We start from the raw sequence: 24,211 nt of genomic DNA, 5'->3' as shown, positions 1-24,211 counted from the left end.
CGGTGACTGCTATGTTCAGTGTAGCATGTCACTGACTCTTATGCACAACTCACTTTACATATGCCCAGTACTGTGTACTGGACTAAATAATTGCACTGTCTACTCATTTTGTATTTGTCCTGTCCTGTATTTATTATTGTTTATTTAATGTTTATTTAATGACATTTTTGCACTATATTGTACTGTTTACACTTGTGTAGCATGTTGTCTGTTGCACTGTTTTGTGTTGCACTATGGCCCTGGAGGAACATTGTCTTGTTTTTGTTCTGTACTTGTATATAGCTGAAATGACAATAAAACCTCTTTGAACTTTGAACTTTGTGTGCAGTTCCAGGAGAGGAAACTGTCCAAATTAGCTGGACAAAGTAATGGACTGTCCATATTATCTGGATGACATAATGGACTGTCCATATTACCTGGATGAGGTAATGATAAGGCTCTGTGAAGATGCTTAGGTCTGTATTGAAGCAGGAGGAGCCTGCCACTCACTGTGCTACTCTGTACACTAAGGGCTGGATAGTTTGATAAGCTGAAACAGATGATGGAACAGAGAATGCTAAAATGTCACACTAGTGACAGCCGCTGGTCTAATTAATGTTCCTGAATGGATTATATAAATGCTAGTTCAACCACACCATCCTCACACTAACCTCATTCAATGTAATTAGCAAGTAGAATGCATCAGCCTTTTGACTAAGGGAAAAGCTATGATCAGTTCTCATACCCACCACTGTCTGCAGCCCAGAGCAAACACACTACATTTACAGCATTTGGCTGATGCTTTTTTCCAAAGTGACTTCTGACTGAACACAACTTGAACAATTGAGGGTTAAGGGCCTTGCTCAGGGGGCAACAGTGGCAACCTGGCTGTGGTGGGCCTTGAACTGGCAACCTTCTTATTACTAGTCAAGTACCTTAATCACTGAGCTACCACTGCTCTTAATTAATGTAATTTAATCATCTTTACCAAGATCGCAAACACAATATACACAATATAATACACCAATATAATACACCAAATACAGACTATAGCTTTATAAATACTAAAATAAAAATGTAGCTTTGGTCATTGAGGGTTACATTTGGAAGTCTGCACATCCTTGTGCAGTTTAGAACATGTAATTTGCACCTGACTCACGTGGAACTGAATGTAATTTAAGTTTTGTCCTGCAGAGGGCCCCATGCTCATGTCTAAAGTGAAGCTTAAACATGACCGCAGTACATAAGCTGAGTCATGTCTCTATTCACGCATGATGCAGTCATCTCATTACGCATCAAAAGACGCTAGACCAGATGATTCATAAACAGACTTTATTATAGTCATCATCATCATTACAGCAGGAGGTATGCATTTCTCAAAATCAGAGAGGCATCTTAAACTTTGACACCAGTTCATGAGCTCATCAGAATAATTCAACCACAGAAGGCCACCTGTTCAATGTCAGATGTCTTCTGACCTGCATGCAACAGGCAGGCAATGGTATCACTAATAGGGACCCATGTCCACCAAACCCTGAAAGACCCATTTTCACACATAAAGTGACTTCTGGAACAATTCATCTCCATTTCATGAAAAGCTTAGAGAAAGAACATGATCAACAAATAAAACCACATTATATATAAGCATTTTTGATACTAAGTTCACAAAAGCCTTTATTTATTCCTCTTAGGCCATTTAATACAGGGGGCATGACTTTCTCCACAAGACTTCAAAGTCTCCGCTCATGTCTGAAGAAGTGTTGATGAGACCTTCTTCACATCCTTACAGTCCGTTTCCATTACTGCACTTATTCACAAAATTCCTAAATGTCATGGGAAAAGTCTACAGTAAGCGACAGTGTCTCAGAGCAGCAACAGAGGAGCTAAGGCTGTCAAATACTGGACCTGAGTCTCCAGAGTGCGAGAGAAACAGAAGGCCAAAAACATACCAAAAAAATAATAATTTTGAATGACACCCACTGGCTTCACATCAGCTAGTCCATCAGGCCCAAAGTTTTTTATTTGAGGTGTTTTTTTTTGTTTTTTTTTTATAGGTGTCATTCCTAGATAACTTTGGTGCTTCTTTTTGACCTGGGAGGGGGCGAGACCCCTGGCAACCTCTGACCTGAGAGGCGCAATGGCAGTATTCACTCTGTGGGGAGTTTTAGGCACCAGTGGGGAGACAGTCAGACCAAATCAGTTGCGACATTAACGGCAGGCCGCCAGAGTGCGTCCACTACGGCTCAGGGCGTGAAGTCGAGCTCAGGTGCGACTGCGGAGGTGCCAGCCTCACATCACACAGCACTTGTTCTTGAAGATATGCGGGTGCTTGTAGCGCAGTCTCTGCTTGGGCCGGTACTTCTCAAGAAATGTCAGCTGTTTGCTGTTTATTGCTCCCCGTCGCTTCCTGTGAAAACATGAGCAAGATGTCAACAGAACAATCAGCACTTGGTTTAAGCAAACCTGAGTGTTGTTATAAATTATATTACAGTGGAATTTCTGACCATTTAAAACTCTGTTTACAACACACAAAAATCACTAGAGATGTACAGTATCAGTATCACTATCAAAGTATCACCATCAGTATCACTAATGCACAGTTTCATGGTGAGAACAATTTTGAATTGTTATCATTTCGATATTGGAATTTTGGCCGATAATTTTAATTTATCCAAAAGATTAAACCTTGTTTAATTTAGGTCTCATTTGTATATTGTAAAATGATCATCACAGATGGTTAATTTTAATGGGCAATTACATTTTTTTTTTCTTTTTATGTGTTGAGCAAAGTATGTCTGATTACTATAGTTTTGCAGTTATATTAAAATGACATTTGAGAAAGGTTAGAAAGTAAAACAGAATTAAACTATTTTACTTAAAGCAAATGTATGTTTACAGTAATTCTACAGTAATGTCTGATTTACTTATTATGCATGGTTATGCACAATAAATTAATGATCCATTTTTTAGTTTAACAGGTCTTATACCCACTGCACTCCATATAAAGATTATAGTATATTCTTGCTTTAAAATGCATAAAGGTAAAATTAACAGGTATTAATATTGGATTTCATCACAACCAGATGATAATCACTGGTTATCGCATCGGCCCAAGAATTTCAATATTGGTTCAAGAATCACTAAAGCATTGTTTTCTTTATTCCCGATCAAAATGTTACTTACCAGGGCAGGGTCACCCAAGATAAAGTTCATAAGCTTAATAAAAACAACAGAATTATCCAACCTCACAGGAATCCATTTTAAATCCATCTGACTACATTCCAGCTCTGGCAAGGACTGTGTGATGACCACATGCAGCTGCAGTGTGTGTGTGTGTGTATGTGTGTGTGTGTGTGTGTGTGTGTGTGTGTGTGTGTACGTACTGCCTGATGAACTGAATGGCATCTTCATACTTCATCCCACTCTCTATCAGAGCCAAAGCCACCAGCACTGGAGCCCTGCAGAAAAGCTACACATGAGGAATGGGACACAAACCCCTTTTGCAAACAGGTGTGTGGGTGTGAGTGTGGAAAGTGAAAGTCATGTTCCAAGATAAACCCCCCCCCCCCCCCCCCATCTGTCTTAAATCAAGAATAAAATGGGTCAAGTTACTGATACTTAGAGAAAACAAAGACTTCTAGGACTGTTAAGTATTAACCATCATTACAAAAAAAATTACTTCCTTAATTCTACTAATGGGGATCCTATGCAGAGTTGTTAAGATTAAGACTTAAAATGAGTTTATAAAAACCAGAGCTCTTCCTAAATACTGAATGACAGCCTCTGAGAAGATTCCCAAACAGTAATTTCCCCTCCCACTTTTCAGAACAAGCCCCGCTGAAGGGAGAATTTGCCTTCTGAATTAAATGAAAATAATGCCAGGCCAAGAAAACACTGGCAGTTTCTCAAGAGCTGAAGTCAATTCCCTGTGGATGAGAGAAATGTGCATTAGAACTGGGGGGTGGGGTGGGGGTGGGTTTCCCCACCTTGAAGACGCAAACAATACGACTATGATTCTCGACTCAGTGCCTTTATAACAACCATCATTAGCCCTGCTGCCTTTTGTTTAGTGTGTTTGACAGAGAGAGAGAGAGAGAGAGAGAGAGAGAGAGAGCGAGAGAGAGAGAGCAAGAGCGAGAGATAGTATGAACAGAACCCATAAGGCCCTTATGGGAACATAACTCCAAATATAACCAGCACTGTTTGCTTCCATATCTAAGCAGGCTTAGATATGAAAAGTATTTCCACCAGGTTGGTAAGTACCATACAAGCTGTTGTGTGTCAGTGTGAGAAAGAGAGTGAGTGTGTGAGTGAGTCTGAGTGTGTGTGTGTACGTACTGCCTAATAAACTGAATGGCATCTTCATACTTCAGCCCACTCTCTATCAGAGTTTTTGTGGTGCTGCTCAGAGGTTTCTGTGGGCAGAAATCTTCTATGCTCCTCTAGCAAAACTGCATCTAGGGCACCACATGGAGGCCTAGATGTGTACCGCTGGTGTCAGACACCATGCTCCATCAGAACAGAACAGTAGGGATCAAAACCGCAGGAAAGGTCAGACTGGACGAAGACCCCATTAGCGGAGAGACCCTAGTCTCATGTTGTAGGTTAAAGAAAGAGCACACACTGGAGAAGGCAAGTAAAAAGCGACTTCCTGTTTTGTCTTCGGGCTCTCACCCCACAGTGTTTCTAATAATAAAATAACAATACCAATACAACAACAACAAGAGTATGTCAGACAAGAGACTATGCAGTGGAGTGGTTGAGGGCCCACTTGGAGCTTTAGACAGATATCTTGCTGCCAGTTGAGACAACATGGCACTAGGCCAAAGAAGCTCATCAACCTTGGCAACAATCACCAGTAAAAATAAACAAATATTAAAAAAATGTCTCCTGAGAGAAGAGAGGTTTATGTTCTGGAGTGCACACAGTTCACATTCTTTTCCAGCTTAAGCTTCAAGGCTGAGCAAGAGAGAGGTGTATGTGGCACCAGGCAAGTGTACATGAACCTAAAAACCCTAGGAGGCACCTCTCTCCAATACACACACTCGCACCGTTCATACGGCTGCTGTCTGCAACTCAGTGTCAATCTGTTTAACTTCACCACACCTTATGATTCCCTGGTGAATTCTTCTTCTTTTTCTTCTAAATGATATGGTGATTTTTTGTATGCATGTATGGCAGAAGCATCCTAGGGTATTTTAACGTAGCAAATAAACAGAACCAGAGTGGATGCTGGCTAAGGCAGACTGGACACCGACTGACCTTCCAAGGCCAGCCACACAGTGAACGGCCACGCAGCAGCCCCGGCTCCTCCATTGAAGCGCTTCCTGAGCAGGTTCAGCCAGTCTTCTACCACTTTCGACGGAGGTGGAGCACCATCGTCAAACGGCCAGTCCTGCACACAAACACGTAGCGGTCAATAGCTAGCCTCTGGCAACACAGTCAGCGTTGTTGGTCTGCCTAACCCAATTTGTGAAGAGCTAGGTAATTGAGGGAATAGCTTTCACTGGCACAGAGCAGTGGGACACCAGGAGTGGAGATGAGAACACCTGGTCTAGATGTCCCTCACTTCAAGGTGAGTAAGATGGTGGTCTGCAAGAAAACAATGAAGTAAGCTCACCTGAATTGAGCTTAAGTTATGCAGGGTAAAAATGAACCAAGCATACATGCAAAGCCTAGCATTTGAATAAGGTTTAGGGCAGGGGGCTCTCAACCCAGTTCACAGTGACCTCTAACAAGCCCATGGTTTGTTCTATTCCAAGTCCTGATACTCAGGAACCACCGAAGGCTGCAGAACCTGATAACCTGGCAACAGCATGTTGGGTGCCTGAACAGAACAGAAATCCAGGTCCTGAGGCCAAACCTAAACCTCTGGTATAGGATCAGCTGCAGGAGGAATTTATAGTCAATATGATTTCCATTTATTTAGCTTTTTCTCTTTTTAAATGAGTCTGTTTGGGAGAGAATAATTCAGGCCTTTTTTTGTCCACATATTTATTTAGAAGGAATACAAGGTTTTAAGCTATTGATGGTGATACTGAGTAAAGTAGAGGCACTTGTTTCTGTTACAGAGCGCGTGTGTGTTTAAGTGTAAGAGATGAGGGGTGGTGAAGCATGTAGATGATAGCTGTCATTGCCCGAGTGTGGGCATACATGTGTGCAATCTGCCTCATGCCTCGTTGACCCCAAGGTAAAGAGAGGGGTCAGAGCCCTGATTCACAACTGCTACGGAACATTTTGCCCCATCTCTCTGCCCGTCCCCACCAAGCCCATTCCCGCCCACCCAAAACACCATGAAGGGGCCCTGATGCAATACAGCTGCCACCGGCAACGTGCCATGCACACATACGCGCGCGCGCACACACACACACACACACACACACACACACACACACACACACACACACACACACACACACACACACACACACACACAGAGCCCAGCACGTCCACATAAGTGCGAGCGCCCGTGAACACACAGCCACAGAGACTGGGCAGAGACTGAGCTCTGATTACAGGCCTTGCTCATAGAAGCAGTACAGTGCTTATATCACTGCAGTGTTGAGAGAAAGAAAAGTATATGACGTTAAACAGCACCCCCCCCCCTCCCCCCAAAGCTCTAGGGACATGACATTCAGGAAGGGCAGGAGAGTATGTGACACCTCCCAGGATAAAATCTGGAAGGAAAGTGAGCAATAAAGGGAAAAAAAAAAAAAAACTCTTTGAAACCTTTCAAAGGCCCTGATACAACTATCCTCACACCTTCCAAAGGATGAAAGGCAGCTTAGTCAAGAACTTTCTGAATGTGAGCAGATGGGGTCCACTGATGTAATGTGGGTTGGGTAAACAGCCCTGACCTAGTTTGGGAATTAGGTAGTAAGTTCTGTCTCTCTCTCTCTCTGTCTCTGTCTCTGCCCATACACACAAAAGAACAAGCACATAATCATGGTGACAAGAGCTGCAAACAATGCATGGTATGATATGTTTGCTCATTAAATCAAACAGGTATTTGACTTCAAATTACAGATGCAGTTCTTCATTTACTCCACCTTCCCGAGAGAGAGAGAGAGAGAGAGAGAGAGAGAGAGAGAGAGAGAGAGAGAGAGGGAGAGAGAGAGAACTGCTGATTGTTCCCATGAGAGCCTTGTTTGTCACTCATATCTCTTGAGTACTAGCTCTCAGGGGGCCTGGGTACAGCATTACCATACGCATGAAACAACGTCCTGAAAACACCACAGCATGTCCAACGTCCCGTGCCCTTGCTCAGCCTGAATGTACATATGAACATCCAAGGCTCAAGTTGCTCTGTGCTTTGTGACTGAGACAGATCTGAACACTTTGCCAGTGTTCTTGTGCCTGTCGTAAGCAGTATAACACATTCTGTGTGGCCTTCAATTCAGCAGAAGGCAGAGAAGCCAACAGACTCTGGCTTTTATATATATATATATATATATATATATATATATATATATATATATATATATATATATATATATATATATATATATATATATATGAACAAAAAGCAAAAAGGAAGAAGGTAGGGAGCTCAGACAGAGCAAGCACCAATGCTTCCTAGCAACAGGGAAATGTTGATGCTAGAATAAGTAATAAGAAACATGTGTAGTTCAGTGAACAGCTCTGCATTACGAAGTCAGTGTCATCGTGTGTGTGTGTGTGTGAGAGAGAGAGAGAGAAATAAGGGGTACATGAGGTCTGTGTCTCTGATAACCGTTTTAATGACCGGCCTCCTAATGATCGGCTCTGTCACACAATCTCATGGTCTGTGTGCAAGTCTCTTCCTCTGGTTCTCATTCTCTCTCTCTCTCTCTCTCTCTCTCTCGCTCTCGCTCTATTGCTCTCTCTGTAAACATGGTTTTGAAAAGCAGGAGAGCACACAAACACTCACCATCACAGTAATGCCGTCCTTCTCAAGTGGGGTCTTGTCATAGGTCACCTCACACACACGAACCACAGTTGTGGCGCCATACTTTTTCAGGTCCTGAAAAGAGCCAAAAAAGACTAAAGAAAACAAGATTTCAACATACAAACAAAACACACATTTGTATCATTTAAATATAAAAATAGCAGAGCATGCAGACAAACTCAAACATTTACATGTGCTATATCTAACATGATCGGTCTCCCTTCATATATATATATATATATATATATATATATATAAATAAAAGGCAAGCACATCAGGTGAGTGTGAGTAAGAGCGCGCGGACGATGCATTTGAGATGCATGGTTGCCATGTGAGCGGGCACAGAAGCCTCCAAGCTGCACCTGCACCTCCATGCCATGTGACAGCATGGGATGGGTCACTGCAGTAATGGGGGCTTTGCAGATGCAGTGTTAGGGCTCGCCTTTTTAAGAGCATGAGCCAAGCGGAGACGAGGGCAAAATATATATATATATATACACACTTGTGTGGCTGTGCATGCACATGTACTTCCGGGGGAGTGAGGGATGATGGGAGGAACCATAGTAAAAGGATAACAGTGATTTTTTTGGTGGTGGGGGTGGGGGGTGGGTGAAAAGGACAACATAGAAAGAGTGCAAAGCATGAAATAAAGTGGTTCCCATAACAACAAAATGACTGGTGGTGCTGGGTCGTGAAGCTAGAGCTATGGTTCACCTCTGTGAAGCTGTTCAGGGTGGAGTTGGTGGGGTTGTGCGTGATGAGGAATCTCATGTTCTTGTAGCGCACCTCCACAGGGGCTGGCCTGTTCATCCGGGCCATGCTGGTTCTTTCCACAGCACAGACTCTCCAAGAAACTTTACGCAGCAGTGAAAAGTAAACCCAACAGCCCTGGCCTTGCTGAATTGTATTCAGTGTTTTTTGTTTGTTTGTTTGTAATGAAAATAAACTAAGGCTCATTCAAGACACTTGGGGTGCTTAAATTGTATTCCCTTGGCTTAACAAGCCTCTGTGTGAAAGCTTCCTTTTGGCAGGAACGCAAAGATCACCCCATTAGCTGCTGAGGCCAGGTGGTCAGACAAGGGGGCAGGGAGAAGGCTGATGAGGTGGAGATCAGTACAGGCCGGTGGGTGCAACGCAGAGCATCGTCCCCTGGCTCAAAAGCGCCGATGCTGAGCGTGGCAGTAGTCTCCAGCTCTCTGCAAGAAAGCCATGAAGTATAGTACTACAGCAGGAACTCCAACTGCTAGAGTGCGGGGGAGAGAGAGAGAGAGAGAGAGAAATAGTTTCATATTTTGTGTAATTTCATGATTTGAAACAAATATGGCACAAAGGATTCAAATACTGCATTGGTTTCAGTTTCAGAGCCCGAGATGGAGCGTCATGTACCAACATGTACCAACATGTTAGACTTCAGAGTTGCACAACATATCCTGTTGTAGGCATCTGGCAGTTTTTATTTCATACATCATAAGAAACTTTAGTCACCTGGTGTATGGTTTATCAGAATACGTCACAAGCATAGAAAAACCTTCTGATGTGTCTACACAAACTTCATATTACATGGTCTTAGCTAGTGCAAAATATTCTGACAATGTGATTCTCTCATAGAATCCACAAACCTTCAAAAGTTTATTTATTTTAGCCATCCAGATCAATTATCAATATATATTTTCAAATCCACGGGTAAACATGCATCACTAGCACGTTGAGCTTTAGATTAATTTGCGGTTTTTCATAGATAAATTGGTTTACCCGGAGCTGGCTTGCAACCTGCGCTCCGCTAGAGCGCATTTCAGATAAACACTCGCACTCACCTTTGAAGTGGATTGTGTCAAAATATAACACATATGTTTGTGTCTTTTAAAAGCCACAGTGAATTCGTTCAAGTCAGGAAAACATTCAACTCAGAAACTGTTAAGAAAATATCGTTATTCCGAGAGGCGCACTGGGGGCGTGAAACAGAGTACGCGAAAAAGAGCGCCGACAGACGAAAGCAAGCCGAGCGTAAGTCTGCTGCGCAATTTCTCTTTGCAAGCCAGCCATCACAGCTAGTGACACGGGTAACCCTGCGCAAGGTACTTTAAACTTTCTAGACGATGGGTCAATTACAAATAAATGCGCCCAAGATTTGACCGGCTTTCTGGAGTCTCAAGTTATGTCGGGAAGTGATAACATTTTACGACCCAAATCTGCCACGTTATCGTCGAAAGTTACTTTAGATTAGAGATGCTTCGTTTGCTTACTCACCGACCTTTAGAAAAAAAAAAAAGCATATTTACTTGAACATACCACAAAACAGCGCGCCGAAGTAATGATTCTTGGTGACGCTCATTGAAGTTTTTTTCCTGAGTGTACGATTTAGAATAGAGGAGTGTGACATTACAAACACCAGTCAAATCAAACGAGCTTCAATTCGAAGGATAATAGTCGGTCCTGAATGCATTTAGTAATTAGGCTCGACAAAGCACCTTAAAACGCACCACAGAGCACGCCAACGGGCAAAATATCCTTCACGAACACTGAAAGGCTTCTCCAATTTATCTCTTCCACCCGCCAACATGGAAAGCAAAGTTTGTCCTCCATCAACTGATATTTGCTTCGGAAGTGGCATTGCATTGTGCTTTTACTACTGCTATATTTCAACACGGTATGGCACATTTTACAAGATAATCTCGAAATGGTCCCACACGGTACTTGGTCGTGTTCCTTTTTGCTCCCACGCAGCTGAAGTTACATGTGGGTGGTTGCACATGTAGACACATGTACAGCTTATCTACTGATGGCATTGATCGGTCAAAATTCTTGCTGTCGGATAGCGGTTAATGTGCGCGTCCCTGTTTCGAAACGTATCGGAGTGTAAATCAAACAACTGCCGTTCATAGGCCAATGTATTATAAAGATTTTACACAAATCTAATCCTGAACTTGTGAAACAATACCGACTTCAAATGGGAATAGGTCTGCTATCCAGATGGGTTAAAAATATTCTTAATGAGATCTTTTAGCGAAAAGCAAGCATTTTAAATTAAAGCTTTGGACCGACATTTTCATATAAAAAAAAAATGTGATCCTCCTGCCGGTAAACAGATGCTGAACTCGGAAAATGGATTAGAAAAGCGTGAGATAACGTCACACCCTGTCTCTCTCTCTGTGTGTGTGGGGGGGTAAGGGCGGTAAGCACGCTTTTTTACCCTTTAATGCACGAAAGTACGATAGCGATGATCCAAAGAGCTGTGTGAGGTCCTTCACTCTCTGTTCACCGGGGTTATGGACAAACACAGACACACTTGTCTGAATCAGAAGAGGGGTAAAAAATCATACTGCCATGTATTCATAGCACAGGCTGAGGAGGGAGATTTTTTATCCGCAGCTACAGACCGGTGATTGTGATGCTGTGGTGAACTGCACTACCTATCGTCTTCAACACAACAGCCCTTTCCCATAAGCGCAAAAATAACAAGTAAACATGTGCACTGACGAGTTGAAGAGTCGCTGTGGGCATCTAGGAAGTTTGTATGACAGTGCTTTGAAAAAAAATCACCCACACAGGGAGATAATAGCAGTTTAATTGACAGCAAAGAGGAATTTCTAAGGGGGAAGGTGGGGCTAGCTAGTTCAGCTTCACTGCAATATGAATAGACACATCAAAAGAGAAACGGAGGTTCCTTAGGCCTACTTGCAACTCAAGACACATGCCCTTTCATCACTTTGCCAAGACACAAGCAGGTAGAAACAGCTTAGAGAACTCCATTTGTTATTTCTTGGAAGCACCACGATTTGTAGAATTTGTTGCTCTGTAGTTCATGTTACATTCAGAACCAGTATTTTGAGTTGCTGTTTTTCACTAACCAGGTCCACAGACGAGGACAAAAGAAAAGAGGAAGCTCAGCACTGGATCCTCAGGTGACAGTGATGGTATGCAGAACAACATTCAGATATGTCTGACTAGCGGTGGCGTAACCCCCCACCTTTTAATTTTTAGGTCTGTGCATCATTCCAGACATTCTTGAACGCAGAAATATCTGTAGCAAATATTTCCCTGAACAGTTTGTGATGGACATAGTAAGTTCGTCAACTTCATACCAAATAAAATCAAAGAAAATAAAGACAGAAAAGCTGACAACCCCTGTATTTAAAACGGAACCATTTAGCCATGACCACAGAGGCGGTGACGAGTCCTGGTGAGGACTGCCCACAGAGCTGGCCCAGAATGTAGACCGTGGTCTCAGTGTAGACAGGGCAGGGCTGTTTTGACCAGTACCTTCCAGCACTGAGGCCTGTGGGCTCACCGCGTCTGACGCACCTGCCTGGTAAAAATAGGCCCCAGCAGCTGTCTCGTGGTGCATTTATCTCGAGCACAGCCAAGCAACATGTTTTTAAAATCAGTCCATCTTAGCAAGGTTTCTTTTATAGACTAAGTACCAATCTGAGCAATGGAAACATCTGTAATTGAATTGACTCTGGATGCTGTAAGTGGGGGGCAGCAACCATTAATTTTTTGAAAAACATGACGAATTTATCTTGCAGGCATGCTATCAAAAATGAACAGGCATATTGGAAGCCTGCACGACTGTTACTGTGTCATAACAGATATACTTGCCAGTTTTAGATAAAGCATCGTGGTAATCACTTTCACTCATCATGTAGTTAGCTACAGCGTGATGGGATGAAAGACTCATCCAACTCAGCATACAGGTTTAATTGCCGAGGAATTTATGGAAAGGAAATGAGACATCATATGACCAATGGCATGTTGCATAATAGAACAAGACTCTTCCCTAATGGCCAGTGGGTCCGTATGTGGTGTGACGTCCTGGAACGCTCATGTGAGCAGGACTGCTGTTCTGTGTAGCAGAACAAACCCACCCCTCACCCCCCTCAGGTGCAAATCTGTTACGCCACCTCATCAAGCTCTTCTGCAATTTCACATAACTGGGGACCTCCTAGGAATTTCAAAGGCATGAAACTACCATGGATGTACATATGATGTCCGCATACATGTGAGTTTTCATGACCATGGCCCTAAAGAGAACAGGCACTTCATTACTTCAAAAGTGAAACAAGAAACTTATAGTCATTTATTCTCTGAATACAGATAAGTGTTGGAGAGATCTTTGTAGCTTTTCAGTACTACAAATAAAGTGAATTCCTATGTCTAATTAATGATTATATAACCTTCACCAAACGTTCTGAGAGGTAGTCTTGACTACATTCCCCAGTGCTTTTATATGAAATGTGCTCCCTGTGTCTGTAAAGCCATGAGCTGCAATACAGAGATGCTCAAGGCAAACATCCATTTGCATGGCTCAAATTTGTAATGCAAAGGTCCAGATGGATGGTGATATGATGTCTGCGTACGTGTAAGTTTTCATGACAGTGTGTATAAATTGAGTGAGGTGTGTTTGACAGCAGAGAGGTTTAAGGTGAGCAAATCATTGCAACAGGTTGTACACGATGGACGGACTCCATGTCTTGAGCAAAACACAGAACTGCAGGCACTCTGGAAAAACACTGAATTCAATTTACCATTTCTTGTAATTAAAATGCACACGAAACTGCCTTTTATACATTACATGTTGTTTTGCTAAGAATGTTGTGAAATTTATGACCTTTTATACCAGCTGGACCATTAAAAAAATCTTAATTCCCGAACATCACCATAGTCAAAAGGGGAAGACACACAAACACACAATAGCCCTTACCCTTTGAAATGAGATATAGACCTTGAAAGAGAGTTACTCTAATGCAGACTCTCTCGTGTGTCATATAGTGACACATTCACAATTAAACACATAATGTTTAACATGACATCTCATAATAACTAGTGATTTAACTGGCAATTAAAAAAAAGAAAAGGAGATACCCAAAGACTTGGCATAAATGCCAACTCAGGACCTTAAATCTCATAGTGGGTGCCCAGTTTCTAACGGAAATGGCCTTATAATGAACCCAAAGAGACTCTGTGACCACCTCACGGTTCCTGCAGTGACATTCCTCACTGATAGCTTCCAGTCAGTAGCTTGGAGATATAGCCATACTCCGTCATGCCGAAAAACAGGAAGAGGCCTGCAATATGCAAGAGCCCCAGGGCAGGACATGGAGATCCAACAGCGGAAAAACTGCTCTCGCATGAGATCTGTCCTTCATCAAATCATACAACGTAGAAGACATCACAGACAACAGGCCTGGCCATGCTATGAACAATCTGTTTGTGACAGCTTTTTGATATCTAAAGAAAAAGGAGCCTGGCACTGTTCTCTTGGAAGGGCTCTGGCTATGAGAGTTGCACAATAAGCCTTTTCTCCTGGTTGCACAGAAAGCAACTGTTACTGGAGGTTTTCAGAATGCCACGTCAGGGTGACTAGCTTGACATTTACAACCCGAAATAAACTAGGTCAAACGTGGCCTGGGATGGAACTAACAACTACTTTAATAAAATATAATGTTTTGTTTACATATTCTATTCATTTTGTATTCTTCACAAAAATGTAGAGGTTCAAACCTAGTTTTCCACTGAAGTAAAGTTAATGCAATGTTAACTTTAGTTAAGGAGCAAAGTAGCCTGTGATTTGTTTAAGGCAACAAGAGAAATCTTGCTTGGAAGATGCTGGAACAATTTTCAAACATGTTATAACCAAGCACCAAAAAAAGAGGATATTTCTCTTAAAGATGGTCTTTTTTTTGAAAATCATCATCATCTTCTAAGAGAAGACCCGTGTAAACTTTCAAGTATTAAGAAGACATACAACCTGCAATTTCTGCCGTGGCATTAATGATTTTTAGGAAATACTGGGTACTCGACAAGTAATCAGGAGGTTTCCAGTTCAAGCCCAACCACTGTCAATCACTGTGGGGTCCCTGAGGAAGACCCTTAACTCTCAATTACTCTAGCTGTATTAAGCCATAATTGTAAGTCACTTTGGATAAAAGTGTCTGATAAATGCTGTAAAAGTTAACATTTTCATGCATGTATGACCACTGAATCACTGTCATTTGAAAATAATCACTGTCTTAGAGCCAAACCACCTTAACTATAAAAGGTACCGGTACCACCTGGCACATTCTGCAAAGTTCATTTCACTGTGCATGTTCTTGAACCACTGTTGTCCATCTATGCCACTGTAGCTCAGCCATTTTAGATCAACCTTAAAAAAAATAAAAAATTAGAAAAATAGCACTATTGTACCACACCCTTGTTAGAAGGTTTTGTCTTTGAAGTGACACTGGTAGCTACTCAGCAACCAAACCAATTGACTACAGTTATTATTGACATTACTGATACCATCATCATTAATGCCATCAATTGTTACATGGCTAAACATGGTGCCTATTACCATGGTAACTAGAGGTACAAAAGCTTGAGATTGACAAATTTTGCTTTTCACAAAGTTTGCTGCTTCAGTGTTTTTAGATATTTTGTCAGATGTTCCTATGGTATACTCAAGTGCAATTTTAAGCATTTCACAAGTTTTTTTTAACTTTGACACATACATCAAGTTTATGAAAAATATTTAGTGCTGCCCCTTCTTTTTCAAGACTTCTGCAATTTACCCTGGCATGCTGGATATCAGCTTTCTGGCCAAATCCTAACTTGATACCAATCTTTATTCATGGCAGTGTTCTTTGGCAAAAACAGTGAGTGAGCCCATGAATGAGAAGCAACCCCAGAAACGAATGGTTTCAGGAGTCTTTGCTGTGGGCCTGACACAGGACTCATGGTAGCTCTCACCTTTTCTTGTCCAGACAATCATTTTTCCAGATGTGCCAAACAGTTTGAAGGGGGCTTCATCAGAGAAAACCTTAGCCCAGTCCTCTGAAGTACAATCCCTGTACTTCCTGTAGTCTGTCCTTGATGTTGTTCTTTGAAAGAAGTTGCTTCTTTACTGCCCTTCTTGACACCAGGCCACCCACCACCTCACTGTGCTTACAGATGCACTCACACCTGTCTGCTGCCAGTCCTAAACAAGCTGTGCCCCGGTAGAGACCCAATCCCATAGCTGAATCCTCTTTAGGAGACGTTCCTGACCCTTGCTGGATTTTCTTGGATGCCTTGAAGCTATGGTTAACAGAAGAAGACACCGATTTCAAGCACCTCACCCCTTTTAAAGCAACCAGTTTGCATTTCTAATTCAAACAGCTTGACAGAGTGATATCAGATACCTTGTCCTCATTAACAATTTCTCCTGAGCTAAGGAGAAGATTTGATACTGGACCAGTACTGTAGATTTGAGAGGGAAAAACAAACGCTTCAGGCAGAAACACCACAAAAATCCACAGGCCTTCAAGTAAAGCATATACTCAAGCCAAGAAATAATCCTCCACCAAATCCCACATCATGTAATTATGAGATTTATGGACACTTTACAAGTTTCTGTTGTTTGCCAGACGCCCACCTAGAGCTACACAGCAAGCCGACTCAGCAAGACACAATAGCGCCATGCAGCCATCTTAGGTGGAGGAAAATTACTTGTAGACATTCTGACTTATTCTTGTTTTGTTTTTCTTTTTAACCACATGATCACTCAGCTGTAAAATGCAACACAGGATGTTAGGGTGACAGAACAGGTGCCTTTTCCTGCCAGATGTAAAACTAACAATACAGCTATAAGATTAAAGTGCAACACGCTTTGTACTTCATCGTTCTCCTCTTATGAAAAAGCACGACCATACCGACTCACTAGCCTATACTCGCTCATGTCCTCTTCAGAGGAGCACATCAGGGACTGCTGTTCCAATAGCACTCAGATAGGCCAGGAATGCCCAAATTTGTCAGACCAGAGATGGGGAACATGACGCAGGAAATCCCTTATCCTGCCTCCTGAGAGAACACACACACACACACACACACACACATACATACATACACTTCAGCAAAGTTTGAGAAAGCAGCATTTCATTAATAAATGACAAAGTTCTCAGCATCTTTCAGTGAAACCTGAGCATTCAAGCCTTTTATATGTGAACAAGACATACCAATAGCACACTGCACTGCAGTACTGTGACCTAGCTGAACAAATTGAGGTACCATTACTTACAATAATGGAAAATCATAAAATGCAGGTGCAAATACACCATGATCTAATATGACAAAAACTAAAAGGACACGCTGCATTATACTATATGGAGGATTTTTTTGTTTGCGGGATATTCTCTGCTTCTGCAGCTGTGATGTTATTTTGATGTGAGATGGTTTCCTGTCTGAGACTTGCAGCTGGACCTTCAGTCTCGTGAAGAAAAAAAAGAAGGAAAAAAGGGAAAGACAATGCAATAGCAGATGGGGGTTGACCTGTGAGACAAAGCACAAACACTTACAGCTTTTTCCGAAATGACAAGAGCCTCACTTTGAATTTCCAATGCCATTTTCATGCACCACTCATCTCCTGACAACACCTGCTTGAATCAAGTTTTTTAAAGCCACTATGTCTGTGTTCAATTAACCATCCAGTATCTCAGTGTGACTGCAGCAAACAAGAGCATTTCACTGAAAGCTGGAGAAAAGGTCTTAACTTGACACTGCAAAGTAAACCTCAAAATTCTCAGTGCTGTGAAATGCCATGTGAATCCCTCTGCCACAGAGGGTTCCACTCTCCACCTCCTCCATCTGAAGTACACAGTCACTTCTGTACCCAGTCCAGCCGAAACCTCACCAACCGCCACTTTTCTGCTTTGGGCTCGAAGATGGAAATGTCCAGTTCTTGAAGAGCATGAGGCACTAGGACAGATCCAGGCACAACCCTCGTGGCCATGGCTCCATCCTAATGAAAATTCCACAAACTCTATAGGCCTGCGATGCTAACATGGAAACTTTGTACTCATTGGTAGATCACCACTCATGATTTTTGCTCAGCCAGACCAAGTAGCAACACAACAGAAAACAACAACAATGTTTACCCCCCCCCCCCAGTTACAGTTGTGTTAAAGTTTGGATAGCAACCCATGGTTCTTTAATTAAAGAGGGTTTTTTTTTTACAAATACTTCATGAAATCAGAACAATACATTTCTCTACTATGGAGAAGAGTCAACAATGGGGAACTTTTACTGTAACAATATGGTTTCCACAGACTTTTTTGACTACGGCCTGTCAGAATGCACCACTGACACCGCAACACCTAGTTGAAGTTAATTTCATGTCACTCCTTTAATCCCTGCCCCATTCTTAAAACTACAGCCCCCAACATGCATCACTCATAAAATCCCATTCAACTCTGGAATCTTTAAACTTTCTTTCTACATAAGCTATTACTTAAATATTAATGTAATTAGCTCCATAACCTGAAATGCACAGCAGAGGGGATGGTGTCTTTCTTTATGATGTAGGCTGTGAAGAGGGGGTTTCTCTAAATAGGAATCCTGACAGAAGCATTGACTAATTTCTAACATTAGCACTAAATAATCACAGTTTAAGAGGCAAGTCACTAAAATGTGGGGGTGGGTGGCATACCGGTATTAAGAGTATACTGGTATGACGCAGTGCCATGGTATGGATTTTGCCACAACACAAAAAGCCCAAGAAAAGCTAATCAGTAACAGCCACCTCACGAGACAAAATAAACATGAACATCTGCAGCTGGCAACATAAAAGACCTTCACTCTTATTAATTATTCAAAACAAAAATGCAGTGTTAAACCGTACATGTACAAGCAGATTATTACTCGACTTCCATTTAACTGCTCTGCTAGACATGTTACTCAGGCTACTAGAGTAAACACATGTTACTCTTCCCACGTGAGTGGAAACATTAGTACACGTTGCTAAGTCGATTCCTAACCATTATTTTGGAGAAACAAAACCAAGTAGAAGAGGATTGTAGGAAAACGTAAATGCAACCGAGACCAAAGCAAACCTCAAAGACCTGGTTCCAAAAAGAAGCTGTCCTCTGTAATTGGAAATGGAATTGGGTTACATTCAAAGTTTCCGACCTTAGCCAGCAAACTATATTGTGCAAGTTATGCTGATACACTTATTAGCTAAAATTTAGAAAACACCAGCAATCTCTCTCTCACCACTTGAAAACCACACATTTGTAAGTATGAGAAAGTGACAAGAGTAACCTGTGTGTACACACATACCTCAGTGCTTTTAGTCCTGCCTGAATCAGTCATTTCAATCATTTTTACAGACAAAACATGAGAACGTAATGATTCTAGCTCATTTCACCTAATATAACAACTGATAAATAACCAAGTTATTTTAATTCCCAGAAAATTGCCATGTCAGTAAATTTTCCTCCAGAAAATGAGTGTTAGAAACTTTTCTCAAGTATATAAATGTTCAAGGAAGCCTTGACTTACCAAAGGCCTTCAGAGGAGTAACACTTCTACTTTAGGTAAATTATACTACATGTATGTAGCCTGCTAATATTTAAACCCAAGTTATTGTTACAAGTGGTTTTATTAAATGATCACAATTTTTCACTGAAGTCGCAGGTTCATAATAGCCCTAGACAGATAATGTTTAATTCATATTTCATGCAGAAATAATGTTTTGTAGTTAGGACTAGTGAAAGCATAGAGATTTTATTTTCTGTACTTTTTGAAATATGTAGTAATACAGCTATGAATACAGTAATAGCCGTCATGCACTTGCCATACCAATGTTTACCCCTTCAGGAGCAATTATATTAAAATCTTAAACACAAATATACCATTACCATCCATGCATCAAATTATATCATGATATAGATTCAAGGTCATACAGCCCAACCCTAAACCCATTTAGTGCTCTTGATATTTGCTCTAATCACATCCAGAATTTGACCTCTCCATGTATCTTCAGCCCTTTGACAAGCATATCAGTGGAAGCAAGTGATACAGAAGCTCTAAAATGATCATGTGACTTAAACTGTGGCTCTCTGCCTTTAAAGTATGCTACTTGGAATGGAAGAGCCAAATGCCCCGGGAAAGTAAACTTCGACAGTGAAATGTCACTCGCCACTAAGTCACACTCCAGAACTTCTGAGTTGTAGTGCACACAACCTAATTAGCTCCCTGGTGGGTCAAACAACACAGCCAACATGTTTACTCAGCAACGGTTACAAAGGTCCCCTGTAATGTGTATGCCTGCTTGAAAACAAATGCAGTCTGAATATTTTGTTCATCTATAAGGTTCTTATTTCAAATTTTGATCATTTACATTTTTGTAAACATTGGTGATCCTGTTGAGACCAAAAAAAAAACCTGTGCAAACACATTAGCTCTGATGAACAAGCCCTTGACTCTAGCAAACTGACAAGTGATTTTTGGTCTCACTATTAAAACCATGTGAACACAAAATCTTGCATCAGTAAGTGAAAACCCATGCAGCTGAGTACAAAAACACAAACCCATGTGCCTCTCCAAGGCTGGAGAAACGTGTGCTTCGGCAGTTTCAAATAAAAGCCTTTAGACATTAACTCCTTATCTGAATAAAACTTACTGGACCAACTTGAATGCCCCATGCAACAAAAAGCAGATGAAACCTGTTGTTACAGTAAGACCCCCCTGACAGCCATGCCTGTAGTGTGTGGTGGACAACCGTTTATCTGCAGCAGCCTACGTGACCCAAAACTGTCGCTGGTCAACTGCTTTGTGATGCCCATCGATCTCAGGCCAGGCTTCAAAGCCGCCGACAGGCAGCTGTTTATTTACACTCATTTTGTAGAAGCGGATAAGCATCGTACTCGAGAGATGAGGATGGATGGCCCAACTCCACTGAGGAAAAGGAGAAAACAATAATAATAAAAACTAGAGTAGCTTCAGGCTTCAGTCTGAATGAGATAAAGAATGAGATAAAGAGTTTACAACTACTCAAACTTGCGACTTTCACATCAGCTATGCAAGCACGAAACCTCTTCCCATCCAAGGACTGTGTGGCTATAAGGTCTTTTAGTTGCTGCATGTACTCTGCAGACTGTACAACAGAGCCTCTCCCTGGGCCAAGATGAGCCTGTGGTCAGGCCTAATTGAGTACAGCCCAGGGCTAAGTAGGATCCCAAGAAATCTCACAATAAGGGGAGCCCCATGGACAAATCCCAGACGCAATAAGAACCTTCAGATGACATATGAAGAATTCCTGGACGTCACTGGGAGTACAGAAACAGCTCTTTCTGGCATGAGGACAGGGGGTCATGTGGAAGTATTTATTTGAGGCTCAGGACCCTCTAGGGGAAAGCTCTGTAGAATTCTTGGTCCTGAGAATCCACTGGTATTTTTCTCACCACATACGGGATCACAGCAGGGAAAGTTTTGTGCTGTGGTGAGCAACCATCTATTAGTAAATAAATAAATAAATAAAAAACCCAAATAAAAATCATTTTGAAAATGTACCAAAAAACAAGCCAAGAACGTCACACAACATGAACCCTCACGAGTGCAAGGGCATGGCTGATAAAGCACTTCGAAGCCCATCTGATCTGCGTCTGAAGCGTCCTTGGGGTTCAAGAGGGATGACGCAAAGTGGCAAAACCATGTCACATCAGCAGACGCGCCCCTGTGCGAGGGTCCAGCCCGGCTCCGAGATTTTCCAACTACACAAAAATAGTGCAAGAGCCCTTAAGATTGAAGTGTTTGGAGTGCAACTTGTTGCTGAACTGCGCATACACTTTCAAGATTCTTCGCAAATAAATCAAATACTCTAGATCGTTATGTAAGTCCATGAAAAAGGGAAAGGGAAAAAAGGCGCACGCGTTATGCCAAAATTACTTGTTGCTATGCTGACTGTTTTAACTCATAAAACACAGTAACAAGAGTTGGACTTTACTGTTGGCGAGGCTATTGTTGTTATAAAGCTTATTTTAACACCAGCAGAAAGTCTGTGTATTCTGTAGCACGTTATGCCGAAAAAAAAAAGTGTGGTGTAAATTCTCGTTCACTAGTCCACACTCACAGCATTTAAGATACTTTCAGACTACAAATGCTGGTTCACTTTCCAGCAACTCTTCCATACCAGTAGCTACACCTTTGGCAGGCTGCCTGACTGATTTGCTTCTCCGTATTAGGAAGGATTTAACCCAACTAAACTTAAATGTCAGATAAACGTAAGCCAAGCTGTGCCGATAACCATTTCTTAAATAGCTACCGAGACGTGTATTGTCCATGACTGGTTGGAGGTATTTGTCACGACGACATAACGTTTCTAGTAAGGAGTTCAGGGTGGGGAAAACTAGTCAGACGAGTAATACGGTCCTCATTTGCAGGACAGATTTGTTTACCTCACCGTGCTACTCACTATCGCTGTAGGTACGACAGAGAAAGAAACACGGGAAACATGCAGTAACTATATACCGAATAGGACCATTTCGCAAGGGCTCACCGTCAGGACTCGCTGGCCTAAAACTGCAGAAAAAGATCTAGGTTGTTTTCTGTGATACGCTTGCTAGCCAACATATAAAAAAGGCCAAATCTTACCATCCATCCAAGTGGAGTTAGTCTCTTTGAATACCTTTAATTAAAACTCTAGTTAAACTGATAAACCTGTGCCACAGCAATCCGACAGAAAGCCGGTATGGACGGCACGCCAGCTGTGTTCACATGGTGCGGAAAAACCTCAACACTCGCCAGCATATGTTTCGTAAACATACACAAACGTTATGCATGTCGTATGGAAATTAGCATTTCGCGTTAAACTAGCTTCACTTACCCAGTTAGACGTGTTCATCTGAGTGCTATTTCTAATTCTCTCCATCCATGTTGATAACTCGAGGCGAGCTCGCGGTCCTCCCACGACTCCCGAAATCCTACGTCACAGGCCCGGCTGCACGCGGATAGGCGATAGCGAGGACCATGCCGGCGAGCGGCAAATAAAACCTCTTTTGTGTCAGTTGCCGAAACGTCGATGCGGTCATTGGTATGGTAGCATGGGTTTGGGACAAATAAAACTGATACAGGATTAAACTGAATCCATTCTATGTCTTTCGGCCTCGGCTGGCGCAGTGTTTTAAAGTTGGAAGGAAATGTGCCACTGCCACTGTATGGCTCCTCCTAGTGTGCATAATGTACATTCACGATTCTATCGACCGCAGTTTTCTGAAACACTCAAATTATACGGCTACTACCGTTACGGTTGCTAATAATGCTGTATATAGAAAACTACATTCTGCTCAGTGGTTAAGGTACTTGATTAGTAATCAGAAGGTTGCCAGTCAGTCCAACCACTGCCAAGTTGCCACTGGTGGGCCCCTGAGCAAGACCCTTATCCCTCAGTTGTATTCAGTCATGATTGTAATTCGCCTTGGATAAAAGCGTCAGCTAAATGCTGTAAATCTAAAAATATTTAAGACTGGCCACCTTATATACTTTATTTTCTAACAGTTGGTCCAACTGAAAGAGTACATTCTAAGCAGCAAATGCCGAATGAATCAACAGGTCATTGAGAAAACCTTATATAAATTCAATATTTCAAAACAAATACTTATATTCAACTTATATTCATAACACTACCAGATGTTCTTAAAGAATCTTACATTCTTCTAAACGTATATATTATCATTTTCCATGTGTTTATTTTTCATATATTAGATAAGCATAAATGAAAATTAAATGGAAGAGGATTGGCAGGCAAATGTAATTTAGGCTGCTGAATATTTTTGCTCATATTTCAATGGTGAATGGAAACCTTGGCTTCTTTGGCTACTCCCAAATTAAACCAGTATATCTCTGAGCAGCTCCTGTATCAATGTATGTAGACAGTGCCAAAATCTTTGATTAAACTCAACAGGTAACATTATTTTCCTGTTATGAAAACGTTTCCTATTTTCCTTAACCCTGTCTCTCTGGTTTCATTCTTGACCCCCCGCCTGGGTCTGGTTGTTCCTCCTCAGGGCCCTGGGGCACATTTCTCAGAAAGAGTGGCACTGAGTCAGAGATGCTGAGCAGCACACACACTTTATTCAGAGATACATGAGTGTATATAGATGACAAAGCAAAGCAGATGAGTAAGCAGAAATATGTACATGACATAGCAGGTGCAATATGTTCGGACATGATGTGATATGCGTTCTCTAGAATGACACATTAACCCCAGACTATTTGACACAGCCTTGCAGCTATCTAAAAGTAAACAGCATAGGACAGCAAGACATGAGAGAAAGAGAGAGAGAGAGAGAGAGAGAGAGAGAGAGAGAGAGAGAGAGAGAGAGAGAGAGAGAGGGAGAGAGAGAGAGGGGGAGAACTATTTACAGAAAAGGGAGTCACATTGTAGAGAATTTCTAACACTTCCAATTGCTTGTTTTTCTTTCTTTCTTTCTTTCTTTCTTTCTTTCTTTCTTTCATGTAATGTATGGTTTAAGTAAGCCCAATTGCAAAAATATTTCCACAGAGAAGCAAAAA

At 41.8% G+C, this 24,211-nt stretch overlaps 1 protein-coding gene across 1 annotated transcript; it reads right to left on the bottom strand.

Annotated features, from left to right (window-relative positions):
• Positions 1-1,294: 1,294 nt before the first annotated feature.
• On the bottom strand, positions 1,295-22,652 carry ptp4a3a (protein tyrosine phosphatase 4A3a). Its single transcript, XM_027023350.2, is given in 7 exon segments — positions 1,295-2,386; positions 3,363-3,437; positions 5,242-5,288; positions 5,291-5,374; positions 7,889-7,981; positions 8,621-9,149; positions 22,524-22,652. Coding segments are annotated over 6 exon segments (660 nt in total). The 5' UTR covers positions 8,864-9,149; positions 22,524-22,652; the 3' UTR covers positions 1,295-2,268.
• Positions 22,653-24,211: the final 1,559 nt, after the last annotated feature.

The sequence above is a fragment of the Electrophorus electricus genome, chromosome 8 (assembly GCF_013358815.1).
Source record: "Electrophorus electricus isolate fEleEle1 chromosome 8, fEleEle1.pri, whole genome shotgun sequence".
NCBI classification, from domain to species: Eukaryota; Metazoa; Chordata; class Actinopteri; order Gymnotiformes; family Gymnotidae; genus Electrophorus; species Electrophorus electricus.
Note: the sequence above shows the minus strand (reverse complement) of the source record. Positions and strands in the feature narration are given on the sequence as shown.